Source organism: Ursus americanus, chromosome 32 (genome assembly GCF_024610735.1).
Source record: "Ursus americanus isolate L20-20 chromosome 32, mUrsAme1.1.p, whole genome shotgun sequence".
In the NCBI taxonomy this organism is placed as follows: domain Eukaryota; kingdom Metazoa; phylum Chordata; class Mammalia; order Carnivora; family Ursidae; genus Ursus; species Ursus americanus.
In genome coordinates, this window is record NC_142158.1 from 2,790,101 (window position 1) to 2,811,753 (window position 21,653).

The 21,653-nt window shown below is 41.4% G+C and overlaps 2 protein-coding genes across 3 annotated transcripts; both read right to left on the reverse strand.

The window, feature by feature from the left end:
• Nucleotides 1-7,500: 7,500 nt before the first annotated feature.
• On the reverse strand, nt 7,501-16,124 carry LOC123794225 (histone H2B type 1-M). Of its 2 annotated transcripts, XR_015722670.1 has the most exons (3): nt 15,575-16,124; nt 9,747-10,089; nt 7,501-7,864 (listed from the first exon to the last, which is right to left on the reverse strand). XR_015722670.1 is itself a non-coding variant. In XM_045800456.2 (2 exons), the coding sequence occupies exon 1, from the start codon at nt 15,962-15,964 to the stop codon at nt 15,584-15,586; it is 381 nt and encodes a 126-aa protein (XP_045656412.2). In that variant the 5' UTR covers nt 15,965-16,124; the 3' UTR covers nt 9,259-10,089; nt 15,575-15,583. The 2 variants fall into 2 exon arrangements, 1 of the variants encoding a protein (XP_045656412.2); XM_045800456.2 differs by lacking the exon at nt 7,501-7,864 and having other exon boundaries at nt 9,259-10,089.
• Nucleotides 16,125-16,747: 623 nt separating this feature from the next.
• Nucleotides 16,748-17,601, reverse strand: H1-4 (H1.4 linker histone, cluster member). The gene has a single exon (XM_045800438.2). The coding sequence runs from the start codon at nt 17,549-17,551 to the stop codon at nt 16,892-16,894; it is 660 nt and encodes a 219-aa protein (XP_045656394.2). The 5' UTR covers nt 17,552-17,601; the 3' UTR covers nt 16,748-16,891.
• Nucleotides 17,602-21,653: the final 4,052 nt, after the last annotated feature.

Sequence of the window (21,653 nt, forward strand, 5' to 3'; positions counted from 1 at the left end):
GAGCAAATCAGGGAATGTTTTACCCTGAGGCTAGCCAGTTCTCAGGAGGACCCTTAGGAGGCCGAAGGTGGGTCAAAGCTCAGGGTCCTGGGGGATGGGAAAATGTCACTGAGGTTTTGTGGACAGGCGTATTGTTCTGATTAGTGAATGGGGAGGACAAGCAGTTCAGCAAACTGTTTATGAGGCAAAGAATGGGAATTTGAGGGTCTGTGTCTGGCCTTGTCATAGGGAAACACAAAGTTCGTCCTTGAATGTTATCTAAGTCGTAAGGGGAAAATGTGGTTCCTTGCAGTAAGTTGTTTTGGAGCACAAAGGTTCAGGGGTATTCCTCTAACCATTGCTGTTTTCCAAGATCGACAAGTCTCAGATAAAGGTCAATATTATCAGTTACAATCAATGACATCTCATTTAAATCTTGCTGGTTCTGAAGTTTAAAAAAGAAATTAAAAATGTAAAAATATTAAATACGCTTCATTTTATTTTAATGTAATCTGAAATGAAATTACTGAAATATAAATATTATGATAGAAATATATGTTGGATAACATGAAAATTGTCCCCATAGGGCTCCTGAGTCCCAATTGTTCTAAACCCCTCTGAGGCGGTAATCATTTGACAATGAGGCATTACTTGGGCCACAGACCACTAGATTAAAAGCAAAATTGACATGTATGCTTTTAAATAAGTGGATTTCTCTGGTGGACTTATTCCCCATAAAAATTCTCTCCAGATCCCAGAAGAGTGATTTTTTTTTTTTAGGTTTACATAAAATGTAACTCCAAAATAATGGTAGATATTAACTTACATGTAATATTTTTTAGTTGTTTCGCTATATGATTGTGGTCTCATGGAAGTTTTACAAGTTTTCCTTTGCCTTTCTCAGAAAAGCATTATGTTAGTGTTCTGGAATATGTACAATATTTTATATTTTCATGATAAAAATTATCTTATTTGAGCCTGAAAAAAATCACGCATGGATTTAAAAAATAATAATAAAGAGAAAATGAGGATGAGGGCAACAGCAAGTATAGCAATATTAATATTAAACAAATTTTAAGGCTCCAAGTGTTAGTGGGGATAGGGAGGTACACTGTCAGGACTTTTGGTTCCAATGTGGACAACAAGATATTCTGGAAAGCCGCCCTGAAACGAAATAGCTAAGGACTTGATAAACTGCAAACAAACAAGAAGCCAAGGAAAACTCCCCGAATCTTCCAGAACAATAAACCCCTAGGAGCTGAAGCCTGACTAATAAACATACCAGATTGGGTTCCCTGGGTACAAATGTCATTAAGATTCTGCACTTTGTCAATTAATGGCAGCCTCTTGGGGAAAAGAGGATTCTAGGCCTTTCAGCTGAACTGGAACACCTAGCATAGAGCCAGGGCTCTTTGAGAAAACACAAGCTTGAGGGGGCGGAGAGAATCGCAAGGATCCCTAACAAGAAAACCTGTTGGTCTCTGCAGGGCTCTGTGGAGGAGGGCAGAGGAAATTTGCCACAAGGATTTCACCACAGACCTACTTAGAGCCTAGAGTTTCCCCGGAAAGCATCCTAAAATTAGAGTGCTGTGGATTTGTGCGCCCTCTAGGGCCTCCGGAAGGCAAACTTAAACCCCTTCAGGAGGGAAGCATCTTGAACCCAAGTTCTGTATATAGATTTATTTTTTAATTCAGAAATTTTTTCTTGAGCACATATTACATGTCAGGCACCTCCTAGGAATTTGGGGTGTCCAAATATAAACTCATAATAAATGTGACCTAATCTAGGAGGAAAACACTTTGAAGAGTCAGGTTTCCTCCTCGTCTCCCTCAGACAAAGAATTTCAGATACTGAAGTTATCAGATAGAGACTATAAAATATTTACTGAAAGTTTAAGGAAACAAAAATGAAATAATCGGTCAAGGAGCAAGAGACAATCAAAACTAGGCGTATTAAAAAAATTACAAAAGAGAACTTCTAAAACTGAAAAAGAGCTGTACTCCACAATAAAAACCCAAATATCCACTGATAAGGTGTAATACTTAGGGCCTTGAGGCACCTGACCACATAGCCACTATGTATGGCAGTAACTTCCAGAATTAGTAGAAGAACTCCAAGTTTACAATTGTAGGGCAAGCTTTTAATACACTACTTTCAGAAATTCATATAATAACCAAGGAAAATGCTTATGGTTATGGAAGATTGAATACCACGATGAATTAACTTCATCAATCTGTGATTCTTTCACTTAACACATAGAGAATATCTGAGTTTTTCAAAGTACACACTTAAATTCAAATTTTCAACACTGGCTTCAGAAACAGTAACAATACATACCAAAAAATCAGTTTCACATACACTGTGCTCTTTTATCATAATCTAACTAAAGAGCAATAGAAAGGACTTTTTAAAAGATAGTAAAAATAAAACGGTTTTCTCATATGCTTGGAAACTAAGAGCACACTTTTAAATACATGGATTAGAATGGACATCATTAAAGAAAGTATGTAATAGAAATACCAATGAATAGACTTAACCAAGGAGGTGAAAGACCTATACTCTAAAAACTATAAATCACTGATGCAGGAAATTGAAGATGACACACACAAATGGAAATACATTCCATGTTCATGGATTGGAGGCATTAATATTGTTTAAATGTCCATACTAGTCAAAGCAATCTATGGAGTCACTGCAATTCTTGACAAAGTACTAACAGTATTTTTCACAGAACTAGGATAAACAATCTCAAAATTTGTGTGGAACCACAAAAGACCTCAAATAGCCTCATTCTTGAGAAAGAAGCACAAAGCTGGAAGTATCAAAATTTCAGATTTCAAGAAATACTACAAAGCTATAATCAAAACAGTGAGGTCTTGGCACAAAAATAGATCAATGGAACTGGATAAAGAGCTCAGAAATAAACCAAACTTTTATGGTCAATTAATCTAAGAAAAGGAGGCAAGAATAAACAATGGGAAAATGACTCTTCAATGAATGATGCTGGGAAAACTGGGGAGCTACATACAAAAGAATGAAAGGGGACCACTTTCTTACACCATATACCAAAATAAACTCAAAATGGATTATAGACCTAAATGTGAGACCTGAAACCTTAAAACTCTTAGAAGAAATCATAGGCAGTAATCTCTTTGACAATCTCTGCTTGTCTTAGCAACATTTTTCTAGACATGCTTCCTCAGGTCAGGAAAACAAAAATAAAAATAAACTATTGGGACTATACCTAAATAAAAGGCTCTCGCACAGAGAAGGTAACCAACAACAGAATGAAAAGGCAACCTGTTGAATGGGAGAAGATACTTGCAAATGGTATGTCTGATAAAGTGTTAATATCCAAATTACATAAAGAACTTATACAACTCAACACCAATAATAAAAATAAGATTGAAAATGGGCAGATGACAGGTATAGACATTTTCCATAAGAGACATACAAATGGACAACAGACACGTGAAAAGATGCTCAAATCACTAATGATCAGGGAAATGCAAATCAAAACCAGAATGAGATATTGCCTTACACCTGTCAGAATGCCTAAAATAAAAAAGGAAAATAACTGGTGCTGAAGATGTGGAGAAGAATGAACCTCATGCTCTGTTGGTGGGAATGTAAATTGTTACAGCCACTGTGAAAAACAGCATGGAGTTTCCTCAAAAACTGAAAAATAGAAATACTATATGGTATAGTAATTTCACTACTATTTAGCCAAGAAAACAAAAATACTGATTAGAAAAGATGTATACACCCTTATATTTATTTTAGCATTATTTACAGTAGCCAAGCTATGGAAGCAACCTAAGTGTCCATCAATAGACGAATGGATGAAGAAGATGTGGAGTGTGTATATACATATGTGTGTGTGTGTGTGTGTGTGTGTGTGTGGAGTGTGTCCATATATAGAACATAATATTAGCCGTAAAGAAGAATGAGATCTTGCCATTTGTGACAATATGATGGATGCATGGACCTAGGGGGTATTATGCTAAGTGAAATAAACCAGACAGAAAAAGACAAATATCATATGATTTTACTTATATGCGAATCTAAACAACATAGCAAATGTACAAACAATGAAACAAAAAAGCAGGAACAGACCCATAAATACAGAGAACAAACTGATGTTTGCCAGAGGGGAGAAAAGTGGGGGGATGGGCAAAATGGGTAAAGGGGAGGGGGAGAAACAGGCTTCGGGTTGTGCAATAGGTAAGTCAGGCGGATGAAAGGTACAGCACAGGGAATATAGCCAGTGGTACTGTAATGTAGTAGCATTATACGGTGGCAGATGGTAGCTACACTTGAAGTAAACATAGCATAATGTATAGACTTGTCAAATCACTATGTTGTTAAGAAAAAAAAGTAAAAACGAAACAATCTTCTCAAATGCTTGGAAACTAAAAGCACAGTTCTAAACACATGGATTAGAATGGATATCACAAGGGAAGCTATGTAATATTTTGAGATAAATATGTATAAGAATAATACATACAAAACTTGTAGAATGTATTTGTAGTGGAACTAAAAGGGAAATATATAATATCAAATGCATATGTTAAGGAACAAGAAACACCAAAGATATGTAAACTAGATATTCAACTAAAAAAGCTAGTATAAAAATGGGAGTAGATTGAGAATTGAACTTAGAATCTTTAGAATCTGTTGTACTGTTGTGAATGATGTCTGGCTTTTCTATTTCAATTCCAGATAGGTCATTGCTCATGTATAGGAAGGTCATGAATTGTTATGTGGTACTCACATACCCACCAACCCTGTTGAGCTCTTATTAGATCTAACTGTTTATTTATAAATTCCCATGGATTTTTACATTGACATTATTTTCAATATGTCAATTTTAAAATTTAAAAAGAAAAATTAATAGAAAAACTGGGGATGATTTATAAACCAAAAGCTTGTTCTTTGAAAAACCTAATAGACAAGCCTCTAGCAAAACTAATTAGGAAAAAAAAAAAAGTGTGTGTGCATGTGGGGTGGGGGGGGGGGGTGGGGAGGTAGAGGGATAGATATGGGAATAAAGAAGGGACTGTCACTGCCAAAAAGGAGGTATTAAGAAACATGAGAATGCTATGAATAAGTTTTACAAATGGAAAAAAAAAAAGATACTAAAAAGAAAAAGATAATTTTCAAGAAAAAATATTAAGTGATGAACAAGGTAAGTATTATTATGATCATAAGGAATAGGATGGACAGTTTAAAAAAAAATCTCTTCTATGCCTTCCAAACCAAATGATGCCAAGCACAGCTGGGTCTTACAGGTTAAAGTGAAATTGAAGTAATCAATAATCCCAATTTTACAAAAGCTGTTTCAGTAGGAAATAGAGCTCTTCCCTTTTTTCTTTTGAAAATCTATAACCTATTATCAGAACTGAACAGGAACAATACGAAAAAAGACAGAAAATTATAGTTTTGTCTTACCTATGAACATTCATTTTAAGAAAAGCTCTATTTAAAAAGCAAGCAAATGGAAACCAAGAAGCCATATTATTTAACAAATAATAGTATATTGTGCAGAGTTTATTCCAAGAATGGTAGAAAATTTTCACATCATAAATCTGCCAGTGTAAGATATTAATAGTGTAAAACTGTGGTCATCTCCATAGATACTGAGGAATTATTTGCTAGAATATAACACTCTCTCATCGTAAACGTTTTCAACAAACCAGAACAGGAGGGAGTAGCTGCTTATTTTATAAGGCGTAGCTACAGTGAGCATAACATATAATGGCACAATTTTAGGATTCCTGAAAAGAAAAAAAATAAAAGACAAAAGGTCTGTGGTCCTACTCCCATTCCACATGGCACCAAGACCTGGACAGCACCATGAGACGAGGGGAAGTATAAATAAGGATAGAGAAAAATTCAATAAGGAAAAATCTGTTATCTTTATTTTTTGAAAATAATGTCATTTAAGAAATCCACAAGACTCTACGAACAATTTGAGCTATAGGGTTAGTGGACATATGATCACCACACAACATTCATGGCCTTTGCATACATTAGCAATACCCTCGCTGGAAGTAGGAAAACCAGACATCATTCACAACAGTACTTCATATTCTAAGGATTCTAAGTCCAAGAAAAAAAATTCCAAATCTATACGAATAAACTATAAAATGTCACTGAAGGATAGGATTGATTTCAGTAAAGAGACAGACCTACACTGTACTGTTTATGTTTTGTGATGACTCAACATGCTAAAATGTTCATAAATTCCCAAATAAACTAGTTTTTGATGCCACAAAAATGCACTGGATTTTTGGTAACATCGGTAACATTTGGTAACATCATGAGCAAAAATAGTGAAGACGATTCTAAAAAAGAAAGAAAAGAAAGAAAAAGGAGAGAGAAAAAGAAAAAACAAGTAAAGAATGGTGGGTTTTGATTTAGCACAAGCCTTTAAGAGAGGCTACGGTCATCCTAGGGATATAGCCTTGATCTGTTAAAACTGTTTTAATGTTTGTTCAAGTGTTTATAAGTTGCGAAGAGGGTTCAGAGTAGCCCGACTAGAGTTTGGTCTAAACGTCACCTACTGTCATTTGAACTAATTGCGTATGGTTAACGAGAGATGTCTTTAGCGTACTGGACCTACCCTGCCTGGGTCAGAACAGAATCCCCTCTGCCGCTTACTAACGGTATGACATTGGGTAAGTATAATTTTAAGACTGAGATGACTCAATATATATGCGGGCAATTGGAATAATAGTTCACAGGTGTGTTATGAGGATTACACGATTCACATCTGAAAAGAACTTGGAAATGTAGCTGGATATTTGTACAACGACAAAGATATTTTTAAGGTAAATAAAAACAACTGGGAAGGATTGTGTGTTACCTGCTCCCAAGGCTTCAAGGTTTTTTTGTGGACCTAGGGACTTCTGACTTCTTGAGCCTCTTCCTCCATTAAAATAATAACAATTAATAGCATTATTAGAATTACATGAAGGTTAATTTATGAACATTATATATTAGAGCGTTTCGGTCAGCCTCTAAGTTGATACTTATCTTCTGACTTCAGAACACATTAAAATTTTGAAGCGCCTCAAAAATTACCCCGGGGCCTGGGGCTGTGCCTACTGGACGAAGGGCTGCGTGCCCGTGAATATGAAGTAGAAAAAGTTACCGAGTAGGAAATAACTATTCACACATACGTACGCACACACGAAATTCCCTAGAAATCTGAGGGCAGCGAGCAGGGGTTGTGCAAGCCAACTGTCCCGCGGAGGCAATGTTAAGGGGCCCTCGGCCGCAGCAGAGCAGGCACAGGACCGCCTCGCCCACAGCCCGACAGGAGGGACACCGGGGACACCGCCGCCCAGCTGCTCCGCGGGCACAGCGCTCGGCTCTGCGTTCTTCTCCGCGGACGCCCAGGGCCTCATGGCGAAGGTCCAGACGCAGCTCCGCGAGGCCGGGTCACCGGGGCCTGCGCACCAGCAGGGGGCGCCACGGGAACCCGCCCCGGCGAACGCAACGGGAAGAAGAAAGAAGACGCGCGGTCGCACGGTGGAGCCGGCAGAACGTAACGTGACGTGAGGCTCGTTGGGGCAGTGGGAGGGACGTGTGCGCGGAACGGCCCAATGAGACGGCGGCGTGGAGGGCGTGGCAGGACGGGCCACCGAGGTCGCCGGCGTGGAGGGCGTGGCCAGGAGACCGGGGTGAGGGGGCGGGGCTTGCCTGGCCGCAGGGTCGCGGAGGGTGGCGTGAGCCGGCTGCCAAGTTTTAGGACTTTGCAGTTCAAACCTGAGTGTAATTGTGTTGCTGTTTGGCGCTAGTATTTCAAGGAAATCCCGTCTTCTGGTTGAAAGCACAGTTCTCTGGTGGGAGTCCCGGGACCAGCAGCATCAGCAGCACCTGGATAATAGAGAAATGCAAATAATCGGATCCTGCTCGAGATCTGTGAGGTGGGGCCCAGCAATCCGTGCTTTAAAAACACTTCAGGTGATTTTGGTGCACGCTGAAGTTTGGGACTGCTTTGAAGTATTGTGTTTTCTTTAATTCATATGCTGGAGGTGATTCCTCAAATGTCAGCTGAGCTAAACCGAGCTGTTCTACCTTCAAGTTCGTTACCAAAGCCAGAACAGGGCTTAGGCCTTACCCGCTCAGACTTTGATGCCAGAGTATAAGTGGAAAATAGGTTGTATGTCTAGAAAGGCGAGATCTAGGAGAAGGATTTGAATCAACAATGCAGAATTCCATCGCCTCAGATTTTATTAATCATAACATCTAATTTACAGATGTTTTGCCCCCATTTAGTCTTTTCCATCAAAGGTACTCCATGGTAAATAATGAATTCCCAGTCGCTGGGCCTGTAAGGAGGTAAATTCTATTTTTATAATAAAAGCAAAAAATAAAATGAAAATGCTAAAACACTGTTTAGGCTCTTCACTTAGCTAAGGCTCTCCTGATGAATCAATGTATAGTAAACCAGGATGGGTTGGATTTGGGCAGAATATTCACATTAATCAATCATTCTCAGATCACTTTTATACTTCATAACTTCTATGAGCTGATTCATTTATTATTTGCATTAATTTCTTCTCTGCATTCATATTTCTCCCCTAATTGAAGAAGTAAAAGGGGTTCATTAGGCGCCATTTTGCCATCAGCATTAATATTTGGTGTACATGACAGATGGTTGTTTTTACATGTATGTGCTCATATAATAACTCTCTTTCAGTATTACCAACACTTCAGTCAACTTTAGCATGAACACATAATGAATCAAATCATGCTCAGTCAAGAGATATTCCTAAACAATATGATCTTTGTTCCAAAAGCTATCCTTCTAGCTATCCTTCTTGAGGATTCAACTACTTGGCATTCAAGTAGTTCAAAGGCTTATACTTTCTTCCTTTAGTTTTTGACTGGAAGAGAATAGACTACTCTGATTTTCATTTTAATTCAAACTAAGGAAAATGTAATACTTGCTAACAATTGTTAAGTGCTTACAAAGTATCCAGGACTGATGTAAGAGCTTTGCATGAATTATCTCACTCCTTAAAATAATTCTAAAATGTAGTATACTATTCTTATTTCTGTTCTATAGATGGGGAAAGTGAGACTCACAAATGGGGTCATTGTACTAAGCCATCACAACAACTCAGCTCTGGTCTGTATTCCTGTTGTTGTAGATATACGGGTACTTTAATTAGTTCTGATTGCTGCACATCCTCATTGAGAGCCCACTGTGTGCCTGGAACAGCCTTAGGCATTAGCGAGTCAGCAGCAAAAAAGACTAACCCTACCAAGTGGAGCTTACTGTCTGGAGAATGGGAAGAGGAAACAAACAATACACAAATTCATGTCAGTTTTGCTAAGTGTAATGAAGAAGAATGAACAGAATCAGTTAAGAATGGGGTAGAAGGGCGCCATTTTACTTTTGCTGGTCAGAGAGTATCTCCCAGATGTGGTAACATTGTAATCCATCACTCAGGCAAACACCCAAGAATTTGTGGGGAGTATTTCAAGTATGTAACAGGTGGTATAACTCAGCTGAAGTGCCAAAAACATAAGAAGTCCTATCCCCTCCTCTCCCTCTTTTCCCTTCTGCTTCCTCCAAGTAGCGTGCTCTGTGGCTTCTCTTTGGTCTTCAGGCTCTGTCTCTCCTATTGTACTAGCCATTTGTTTCTTCCATTGTTTTTCTGAGTCCCTCTCAGTTTCTCTCACCTTTCTTCTTCCCCCATGCTCCTCTGTCTTTCCTAAAAAATAGCCATAATTTGGTTGTGATACTTACATTGTTTTGTACTTCTGAAATCCAGCTGAACCTTCAGGGTTAAATTTTTAGACCAAAGTCTTACACGTTAGTCCTTCACTTTCCCACAATTCCTGTTCCCTGTCCGTGGCAGCCAATGTCATGGTTATGAAAGGAAAAGTCCCTCAAATGCTGCTGTTCAAGTAAAGCAAAGGGAGCCTTTCTTCCTGCGTAGCACCGCGGGCCCACGCCACCCAAATGAGGCCCAAGACTCGGAACTTCCGCCAACGTGATCTCCAGCTCTCCCCAGTCTTCTTTCCTGCAGCCAGGGTTTGGAAGGCAGTTGGGAGTACAAGTCAAGGAGGAGACCGCTGAAGTCGTTCATCTGAATAAAGTACAAAAAATAGCCTTCAATAAGAAATCTCCGTATAACTTGTGGGTCCACAGTCGATGTAAATAGCCAAAAATGTGACACAGAACTATCAAAAAAGCAAATAGTTGGGTGAATTCAAGTTATGGTCAATGACAGATATCTAATTCAAAACTGTAAAAATATGGCTTTTCTTATGACTCTGTGTGTAGTGAAGAACTAATGTTATCCAGAGGGAGGTGTGGCCTTTGCCCTTTGCTGGGAGGTGATGCCTGGGCCCTTGGAATGTCCTGCAGGATAAGAGTATCTTTGTTTACCAAGAGGCCTTGGGCTGCACAGGAGAGTGTAATGTCATTTATGTTGGGGGCTATGGGCCATGTGGTGTCCGGACGACCTCCAGAGGGACTGCTGACTAAAAGATCAGCCACGTGGACAGTCAACCATATTTATGTGGTAAAGCCCCGTGGTTGGCGATGTGTATTTTGTTGTTAAAATAGTGTTATGTTGCAGGAAGGCATTAACACTCCTCACCCCCACAATGGGAAAGCACTATTAGAAGCTCTGAGTTGGGACCCCTCTGAGATTCTGCTCACGTGCCTCTTACCCTGGCTTATTATTATTTTGAAGATTTTATTTATTTATTTGACAGAGAGAGACAGCCAGGGAGAGAGGGAACACAAGCCCGGGGAGTGGGAGAGGAAGAAGCAGGCTCCTAGCAGAGAAGCCTGATGTGGGGCTCGATCCCAGAACGCTGGGATCACACCCTGAGCCGAAGGCAGACGCTGAACGACTGCACCACCCAGGTGCCCCGACCCTGGCTTATGTTTAATCTGTATCCTCTTGATATAATAAACCCCAACCTTGAGTATAGTAACTTTTAGTGAATTCTGTGAGTCTTTTAAAGAAGTACCAAATCTGAGGCTGGTTTTGGAGACCCCTCAACTTTGCAGTTGATGTCAGACATGAGGGCAGTCTAATGGGATGTTCCTTAACTTTGCACTATGTCACACTGATATTAGTATTCTGTTTATTACTCAAATATTTGGATGAATATTTTGCCTTAACTTAATGAATTTTGTAGTTCTCATATGAGCCCAAGTCTCTTCATCTGCCAGCAGATTTCCAAAAAGTGATAAACACTTTTTTACGTCCTAGTGAATGATTATTAAAAAAAAGAAAAAAAGGAAGCAATTAGCTGTAATTTTTCCTCGATGGTCCACGAACCTGAGGGCTCCAGAAGGTCAAGAACAACCTCATCTCTCTGTATCTCCAGTGTCCACACCTGTGTCTGGCCCAAAGATATTCAATGACTATCTCTTGAGTGACTGATTTACAAGAAATATGTGGAGCTCTTGCCTTGGTTCAACTGAGTAGGGAATTTTGACACATGTCAAGGATCTCCTCGTGAGCCATCACGACTAAACTATGCTCTTTAATTTCTTTTTTCACGTCCTTTTGCTACCTCTTAATCTGTTACCTTACACTTTAAACATGGTAGGTGATTTTAAGTCTGACTCAATCATCAATTCAAATTCTACCTTTGAAATCTATTAATTTAGCTTTCACTTCCTGTCCAATTGCAAATTTTATTAATCTGTCTTTTTCCACATTGTTAATTCTTATATTTTCATAAGCCAAAGTATTTTCTGGGGTTTTTCGTTTTTATGGTATTTATTTTCACTTTTAATTTTTTTTTTTCATATCTATCAGTTTTGTTGGACATTCCTACAACCATCATGAGCTAGAGATTTGCTCTACAGATGGCTGGTTAGCAGTTCTCAGATGAATCCATTGAGTTCGTTCAATGTTTTCTATAAGTACCTGCAACGTGCTGGTTTTATGTAACTGCAGAGACCACTGTCTGGTCCCTTACAATCTCTGGGAAAAGTCCATGTGGACATTACGTGGGAGTGTTTTTGGTTTTTGCCTCTGTGGACAGTGATACTGTAGTCTTACTTTCCAGAATTCTTGATGAGCTACCACTGAAAAAGTATTAGGTCCAGGTGATTACACAGCTGGTTTCCGTCTACTCTTTAAGGCACAAATACTTTTTACAATCAAGTATTTCAAACATAAAAGAGACAGTGTGGTGATCCCACAGTATGTTGACAAATGCACTATCCTTCCCCTGAAAGGTGGAGCCCAGTCCCCTTCCAAATATAGGCCACATTTAAGTGACTTGCTTCTAATAGACAGTGGCAGAAGTGACAGCGTGTGACATTTGAAACTAGGTCACAGAGACTTTGTAGTTAATTCCTCCCCCATTCTCTCCATGATTTGTCTTTGTGGAAGAGAGTCAATGAGCCCCCCTGAGAGGTCTATATGGCAAGCACAGAGGTCCTACTGAGGTCCTCCTGCCAAGAGCCAACAGGACCTTGGGTAGCATGGGAGTGAGCCAACCTTGGACGTGAACCCTCCAGCCACACAGTCAAGCCTTCAGGTGACTGCAGCCCATGTTTACATCTTGACTTCAACCTCATGAGAGACCCTGGTCAGAACCTCCCAGCAAGTCACTTCTGGATTCCTGACAACCCAGACACAAAATGAGATAAGAAATGTTCATTGATTTAAGCTGCTGGGTTTTTAGGTAGTTTGTTACCTAGCAGTAGATAATAGAGGAAAGGCCACAGTTACGTTTTTGACATTACCATAATCTTAATGACACCATCTATATGGATGAACTCCCAAAGAGAAAATCCCAGAATGATGTCATGTATGAATCGAGGAGGAAAAATCCCTCTGAAATATTAAAATGTGTGCAGCCAGTATTTAAGATAATAATATTACATGACCAAAAAAGATTTGGCCTTGGAATGCAAGTATGGAATAACATTAGGAAATCTACCTGTATTTCATTGTAGCAGGATAAAGGAGGAAAAGCATATGATTCTATCAAATGCCAAAAATTCACATATCATTCCTAAAAAAACCACTTAAAATATATTTAGAAGGAAACTGATCAACACATACAGATTTCACACTCACATACGTGTGCACGCAGGCAAACAAGTTTTTCATTAAGCCTGAACTACCAAAGCCACTTCAATGAGAAGGAAGAAGACAGTGATGTGTGCTAGGATACCTGACATGGCATGTTTGTGATTTTAGCTAACACAGTAACATGATAAAAGTAACTAACAGAAATAGACATTGGAAAGAGTATACAAGTTTTTGGTTTGTTAATGATGGTATTACATGCAATGAAAAGACAGTCCGTTTAATATTGATTAGAACTGACAAAGTTTAGTAATCCGATAGATATAAAGTCCATGTAAATGATCAATTTCTCAATGATCCTTCCCCTGCCCCCAAGAATTTATAACAGTGTTTCAGTCTGATGCCATCTGTCAGAACAGACTAGAAAGGGGAACCTTGTGAAAATCAGCCTTACATTTGTTGTGAGAATTTATGGGGCTTAGTTCACAGTGTGACAGAGTGTTCCTCCTTTTGTTGTATGAGTGTCAACCTATTTCATTTATTTTTAATTCCATGAGTAATCCATCCACTCTAAAAAATTCTCGGCCATGATCTTTGAAGCACACACCTGCACTGTTCTCTGGTTGTCTTTGTGGTATTGTGATCAGACGTATGGCAGACAATTTTACTACTAATTCCAGATCTCTTAAATTCACTGTTACATTTCTCTCCCTGCATTTTGGATTAACTCTGCTTACAGAGTTCATGAAATTCTTCATCTGGGATCAATTGACTATTTGGACTAACCAGCCAGTCTTTCATTTTAATTTTCTTATAATTAATTGTGTATCTAGAGAGATTCATTTCTAAAATTTGTATCTGGTTCTTTCAGATGTTTTTGGAAAATTCTTTGTATTCTTAGCCCCTCAGCATTTCAAATAGTCCTTTTTTTTGTTTTCTTTTTAAATCATTAAAGGTAGCAATTTGAAGTCCGTATCTGTTAATTTTCTTCTTATTCCTTTTGTTTCCATCGTGTGCTCGTCTTATTCTTGGTCACAGTGTCTTGTTGAATTGTGTGTGGATTTTGGTTGTGAAGCTGCTCCTTCATTGTCTTTGGTATCTTATCTGTGGGGATTTGTTGAGACCCAAAATGAAGCTTATTCCTCCACAGAGGATTTGTATTTGCATCTACCAGGTGCTGGGGGGCACCAGCTTGGGATATGCCTAAATTAATTCTCAGCCTGGGTGTATTCTGAATCCCTGTGATATCAGTGCCAGAAACAAGTGCGTTGTAGCCCAATTCTTTGTGGCAGAATCCATCTTGCTCGGCACCGAGGCTCAGGGCACACGCTTGTTGCAATCCTCCGTGGGGAGTGTGGGCATGGGTGGGTGCGCATGTGTGTTCATTTCTAGCTCATCTTTCTACTGTGAGGATGTAACCGGTCAGGTTGTCAGCTACAGCAGGAAAGATTTCTCAACAGTTTTCTTGGTGAACTCTTCTGAACCATTGACTGCTTACCTCCTGGCCAGTTCCTTCCAGCTCCCAGCTTCTTTCCCCAGATTTCTTTTCCCCACAATAATCATTCCCCAGCAGCAGGAACCCTTCATGCCATCCCACTTGTGCAGCAGAAGCAACATCCTGCCAGGAAGGGCTTCCCTTCCCTTTCTCCCTCCTCTCAGTCCTTGCCTCCCCAGGACATGGGGAAGGAGTCCAGGGTACTGAGAAGGGGGCCTTGGTTCTGGGGTAACTATTGCCAGTCAGACACCTTATGGGATTGAGTAGTGGGCTTTTCGCTTGTGACCCAGAGGGCTTTAGAGCTAAATGCTGCTGGAAGAAGACTGTAAATGAAATAGGACTTTCTAGCAGAGAAGCTATAGTAGGTGAGAGGTTTTGAAGGCCTAAGACAGGACAGGTTGCCTTTCCTGTCCCTTTGTGCCTTTAGGATACAGCACAGAGCCAGCTCTGCAGCCACCACCTCCTCCCCCCCCAGCAGAAATGGGAGCAATTCCAAATCAAATAAACCAGAAAAGTCTATTAAGATTTACGTGAAAACTCTTATTTTCAGCTTTTTTTTTCAGTATTACATCAGAAAAGCCTATGTAAGATTTCTGTGAAAACTCATATTTTCAGCTTTTACTCAGTATTATATGCTAAATAGAGAAAGAAAAGCTCTGAACAGGACAAAGTTTTCAGAGCCTGGTCATTGTGCTCTGGGTAAGAGGACCTTACCAAGTTCCTGAACAATGTCACGATGAATTTGCAGCCCTGCACAGGGAAAGGAGAGCTCTACCCTTGAAATGGCATTTTCATTTAAAATTGATATTTAATTTTGTGAAACTAAAGGAATAATGGTTGTATGGAACCGTTTTTGTTGTGAGCGCTCAATTTTTGGTAGGTATTGTAATTGACCAGGAAACGTGGACATACTTGTTACCTAGCCCTAATTGAAATTAAAGTCCTAGCCAGATTTCAATTTAGGAGACATCCAAGAATAGCACTCAGAATGAGAGGATTACAGCTCATTTATTGAAAGCATGCGTGGCTCTGAAAAGAGCCTTTAGGGTTGGGTATCAAGACGCTTACTTGGCAAGTTTACTTGGAGCTGGTGTACTTGGTGACGGCCTTGGTGCCCTCGGACACGGCGTGCTTGGCCAGCTCCCCGGGCAGCAGCAGGCGCACGGCCGTCTGGATCTCCCTGGATGTGATGGTCGAGCGCTTGTTGTAATGCGCCAGGCGCGACGCCTCGCCCGCGATGCGCTCGAAGATGTCGTTGACGAACGAATTCATGATGCCCATGGCCTTGGACGAGATGCCGGTGTCGGGGTGCACCTGCTTCAGCACCTTGTACACGTACACCGAGTAGCTCTCCTTGCGGCTGCGCTTGCGCTTCTTGCCGTCCTTCTTCTGCGCCTTGGTCACCGCCTTCTTGGAGCCCTTCTTCGGGGCCGGAGCCGACTTGGTAGGTTCAGGCATCCTAATGTTAAGTTGGAATATAACTAAGAGCTGGGCAAATAATCAGGAGCGCCAAAGCCCCCGTTTATTTATAGATGCGGTATTCAAATGAGGTTAGCAAGATTTCGTTCCTGATTGGATTAATTTTAGTGTGTCGTCACAAATGCGAATGTAAAAGATCATTGGAAGTCTAGATTTTCATTGGCTGCTTAGTTACTTTGCTTCGACCCAATCAGAAGGCCTAGAGTAGGCTGCCCAAAGCTACTATAAATAAGCCTCAAACAATTGCACTGTAATTTCAGAAAACCAATGAAACTTTTGTGATTAGGTTAGCTTTCGGGTTTTTTATTGTAGACAGCTCCTTGCTGGCTTACAGTAGGGCTTCCTGTGTTCAGTCTGGCCCCTGCAATAGGGCACGCCTGGTGGCCGTTCTGAGGTCCTAGAGGGGATTCTCGGGCTAAGTCTTTGACAAGCACATCTTACCCCTTGCTAGCTAGCCTAATTTATTTACGAGCAGCTCTGTAGGGTGCTGGGCGGATACCAAGTCTTTACCTCCTTAAAAAGAAGTGCGTGCCAAAACTAATTTATTCTCCCGTCTCGCACTGTGTCAGTTCGCAGGAACTGCGTTCCAGGTAAGTGAAGAAAGGAAATAGGTGGGAAATAGCATCGGGCGCTCTGGTGTCCGTACACGGACATCGGCGATGTTTTCTTCTCCGGACTATCTTAGCCCCCTACGCTACCAAGTTCCTGAAACGGTCGGGTGTATGCAACTGGAGTTGCGCTGGGAACCACCCTCTGTGCTGGAGGTACCCGCCCCTCTGCGGTGCGCCTTCCCTCCCGCCACGCCCCCTACGAATAGTGTGCAACAGCTCTTTTCCTGAGGTCTGGGGTGGCTCTGAAAAGAGCCTTTGGGTTGTGTTGAGCTTCTAAGCAGTTGGCCAAAGAAACTTATTTCTTCTTAGCTGCCGCCTTCTTTGGCTTGGCTGCCTTGGGCTTGGCGGTCTTTGGCTTAGCCGCCTTAGGTTTCACCGCTTTGGCCTTCGCAGGGCTCTTGGGCGCCTTCTTGGGCTTGGCTGCTTTCGCTTTTTTCGGGCTCTTCGCCTTTTTGGCTCCTGCAGCCGCGGCGGGCTTTTTCGCCTTCTTTGGGGTCTTCTTGGCGCTTTTCTTAGGGGTGCTCGCCCCTGTGGCCTTCTTGGGTTTCTTGGCCCCTCCTGCGGCCCTCTTGGGCTTGGCTGCACCCGCCTTCTTGGCTTTGGGCTTGGCTTCCCCGGAGGCTGCCTTCTTGTTGAGCTTGAAGGAGCCCGAGGCGCCGGTGCCCTTGGTCTGCACCAAGGTGCCCTTGCTCACCAGGCTCTTGAGACCCAGCTTGATGCGGCTGTTGTTCTTCTCCACGTCGTAGCCGGCGGCCGCCAGCGCCTTCTTGAGCGCAGCCAGAGACACGCCGCTGCGCTCCTTGGAGGCAGCAACAGCCTTGGTGATGAGCTCGGACACCGGGGGCCCGGACGCCTTGCGCTTGGCGGCACCTGCAGTCTTGCGGGCCTTCTTTTTCACTGGCGTCTTCTCAGCAGGGGCCGGAGCGGCGGGCGCGGCGGGCGCAGTCTCGGACATGTTGAAGGCGGGCGCGGGGAGAGCAATTCGAGCCGGAAGCAGAGGCACTGGCCGGGACTCGGGCCGCGCCGCTGCGCCCTCCCGTTTATATAGGGCGGAGCTGCGCCGTGATTGGTGCGCTGTCCAGCCCGCCTCGCTGGCAGCCGCAGAGTGTCCTCTCGGATCCCGAGTTGTGTTTGTTACACCTCAAAAAATGCCAAAAATATCAAAATTCTCTACATCGAATCGCCCGGTTTTTCTCAGAAAATGATCCCTGAAGCCTCAGGCTTCACGCTGGTCTCAAATTATGAAGAAAGCACAAAGCTTTATGCCAAAAACTTGCAATATTTCCCGCCGTGCTCTTCAAATTTCAACTCAGAGAAACAAAACTTTCTATTTTCTTCGTAAATTATAAACCGATCTTTAACTGTGGAGTTTTCTGACCTCTCAAATAGGATTCTCCAAGTGGTTAGCTTCTTATATGTCCAAAAACCATGCCACTGGCACTAAGATTTTTATTACAAATCTGCGCTTAAGTGAGGGAAGTAACACAGGCTCCTCGGAGAGTCCTGCCTATTGAGCCGAGGGCATTTGAGTTCATCAAACTGGTTTAGTTTAATGCCAAACAAATTATTGCCCATTTGGGGTTAGATTTTGGACCCCTGGGACATCAATCTATGCAGTCATGATTGTATTTCTGTTTGCTGCATCTGGGTTTTTAAATAATTCTTTAGGATAATTCTTTTCCTTTCTGCTCCCAAGGGTTGGGGGCGGGGCTGTTGCTTCTCTTTTCCCTGGACAACTGCTCCATGAGTTTAGATACCTTGAATTCTGGATATTTGGGACGGTAAGGGGATCCCAAAATATAGTCAGGGTATACAGATGGAAAAGGATTAATTTTCACACGACACGGAGATGAAGCCATAAAATCACTGGAAGTGGAGGGGCACTCTGAAGAATTTGCAGTGTTGCTGAGTTCTTTTCACATATCCTTCAGGATTAAACTAATAAAAGAGGTAGAATTGAAATTCAAGTGTCGATCATGAGGGGAAAGAAATAAGAAGTGTAAATGATAACATCTCTACCCCCATTATTAGAGAATCCCGGACCCTGTGATTACTCAATAGTTGATGAATAGCTAGTGCACACACACCAAATACGGACGGCTTCAGCCATGAAGATTATGGCCCTATGTTACCCAGCGTTTCATAAAAAAGAAAACAAATTACATGTCGGATTGAATTACAAGTTCAGATTTCCATCTCAGAGGCAGATCTTTGAGGGGCTATGCAAGTTAAGTCATTGCCCTCTGAAGACCTCCTTTGCAAGGTCTCTGAAAGATGGGTTTGTTTAGGTAGCTGCCCACTCAGTGAAGAGTATACGTTGGCAATGGACATGTACTAAAGAATGGACGTGGACTCAAGGAATTATTCCTGGAAAATGGTCTGGATGGAATTGTCTTTAAAAACTTATAAGCCGTGTACGTGAGAGACGAAGTACAATTTTGGCCAGTGCTATAAAGTGATATGACACTATTCTGTGGGGGCAGATGGTTGTAATACTGCACTGGACATAACATCAATTTTTAGTTTTATTAATCATCTCCACACATAACAGACCCTCCTACTGAAATCAAAGAGAATACGTATCTTTGATACAACATTATTTAAATGTTTCAAATTAATGTTATTTAAATTAATGCTGGTATAAAAGTGATGTAAATTATCAGTATTTTAAAAGCCTTAATGTATAAACATTTCAATGTAATTAGTGCATGCTAGTGAAAAACAAATATGCCCTTTGGTATATATAAAAATAAAGAGGGAGAGGATAAGGTTCCAAAACAGACTAGTTGATAGTTTTAGGGAAACTGATTTATGGGTACTCAATCTCAGAACAGTATGTTATATTCATTTTTAGTGACGATACCTCTTGTAAATGGCTGAAATTTATGCAACCCATGGAAGTTTTCTCTTAAATGTCTGACTTGAATCTATATATCCCTTACTATTTCTGACTCGGAGGGACTTAACCTCTCCAAATTCTGTGATCTTTCAACTCACGTTTGCTTCCGTCCTATGGTACGCTGTGTTTTCCTATAAATAAAATTAAGTGATGGATTCAAATAACACACGGACGATCTCCCACTATTTAAGCAAATATTTATTTGACAGTCTTCTACGATGAATCCGAGAAACGCCAAAAGGCTCTACTTTATACTATTGATCTGCCAGCTTGGCTGGCTATATGGTATCCACCTAAGTAGTGTATGTGTGTGAGCATGTGTGCTTATATTTTAAATATAGATTCCAAAGTCTTGCTCCAGATGATTCTGACTAATAACTCTAGTGAGTCGCAGAATCTGAATATTTAACAAGTCCTCAGTTCCCTCTGATGCCCAGCTGAGTCTGGGAACTACCACTCTCACTGGAGGTGACCAACAGGACAAAGCTGTTTTCCCTCATGCGAGTGTTCTTGTGGAATAAGAATGCCCATGCTGGACATGACTTCGGATTGAGAGGATGGGGCCAGCAGTGGTCCAATCCTGACTTCCTTGGATTCTCACCCGACTGGGCTTGAGAGTGGCCTCTTGAAGGAGAAAGGAGAGCTATGGCAAAGGCTCCGATGCTGCATGATTTTCCACCCACATAGGGTGGACTGGGTCTCAGCTGCCTGGGGACTCCCCGAATCACCTAGCACAGTATCTCCACTTCTCATCCCATTTTATCATTCTTAATAAAAACCAACCTTTCCATTTACTGGTTATTGTACTCTGTGCTACCTACATTCTGGCTTCGTCAATGCAACAATCCCTAGTTTGAGATATTGTCCCTATTTTACATAAGAGAACATGGCTTCACAGGCTAGGGGCTCCTGAGTCCGCTATGAGGTACATCTAGGATTCCAGTTCACATCTGTCTGGCTTCAAAGCATGTGTCCTGAAAGTGTGTTCCAGATTGCAGGTCTGAATAATCATTAGCAGTTGCAAAATCCATTGAGTAACACAGGCCAAATGTTTCTTTCTTTCTTTTTTTTAATGAAGCAGAATAGGATATCAAATACCAGAGCCCAATTCATTTGGTTCCAATTATTTACTTAGTTCTTTGACTGTGTGCTGACGCCCCCTGATGTGAAATGTATTTCTTCTGTGAAATGTATTTCTTCTTAGGGTCAGAGTGGGAGGAGTCTTCCTCATGTAATTTCTTGAACTCATGAAATATTCTCAAGTGTGTTAATCTCTACTGAGCTAAAAAAGTAATTTCCTCGTATTCACCTCTCGTCAGCCTCTAAGAAAAACCCTGAGCGATGGGAAGTGGGGACAGTCGGTGAGCCTTTCCGTTCTGGACACAGTAGCGACTGTGCTTAGAGGGTCAGCAGTATGATTTGCAGAAAAATTGAAAGGAATGGGAGGCTTGTACCTGGTTCCTTTTACTCTACAATTCTGGGTTCCAAGCACTTAATTCTGGACTTGGTTATTTTAATGTTACCATGATTGCTTTATTGAAAACAGAGATTGGGGAAGAGGTGTTTTTTTGTAAGACAGTGAGTGCCCCTGCCCGGCTTCTTCACGGGCGATGTGCCGTGTGCGTGGGGACATGGCGGCACCGTGAAGACCACAGATAGAACTCTATCTGTTGGGACAGACTTCCCCTTTGTGGACTCTTAATAGGTACTCTATCTTAGCTTTTGGTATAGAACATTTCGGAAGAATCTTTCTTAAAAGGAGCTGTTAGTTCCTTTAAAAATTGTTGTTCTTTTTTATGGAATTCAGCCATCAAAAGTGTGGTTGCATCCCGTAGCTGTCTGTTGCCGCCTTGTTTGGAAATGTACGCAATTGGGAAGAACTTTAATACCCACACCTGGGAGAGTGGTCGAGCACACGAGGACACACTTGCGGAATTGAGGAGTACGCAGCTCCAAAAATAGTCAGAAAGACCTCTAGGAAGTAAGGAGTAAATTCCAGAATATATGACTAAGGGAAAAAGCCAAGTGCAAAAGAGTATCCATAGTTCGCTACCTTCCATACAAGAAAGAAGGGGCTATAAGAAAACACATTTTCTGCTTATTTATGCAGAAGATATACAGAAAGGATAAACCCAAAACAAAGGAGATGAGTTATCTA

Coding starts and splice junctions, on each gene's coding strand:
- LOC123794225 (XM_045800456.2), bottom strand. CDS start 15,964: ATGCCTGAACCTACCAAGTCGGCTCCGGCCCCGAAGAAGGGCTCCAAG.
- H1-4 (XM_045800438.2), bottom strand. CDS start 17,551: ATGTCCGAGACTGCGCCCGCCGCGCCCGCCGCTCCGGCCCCTGCTGAG.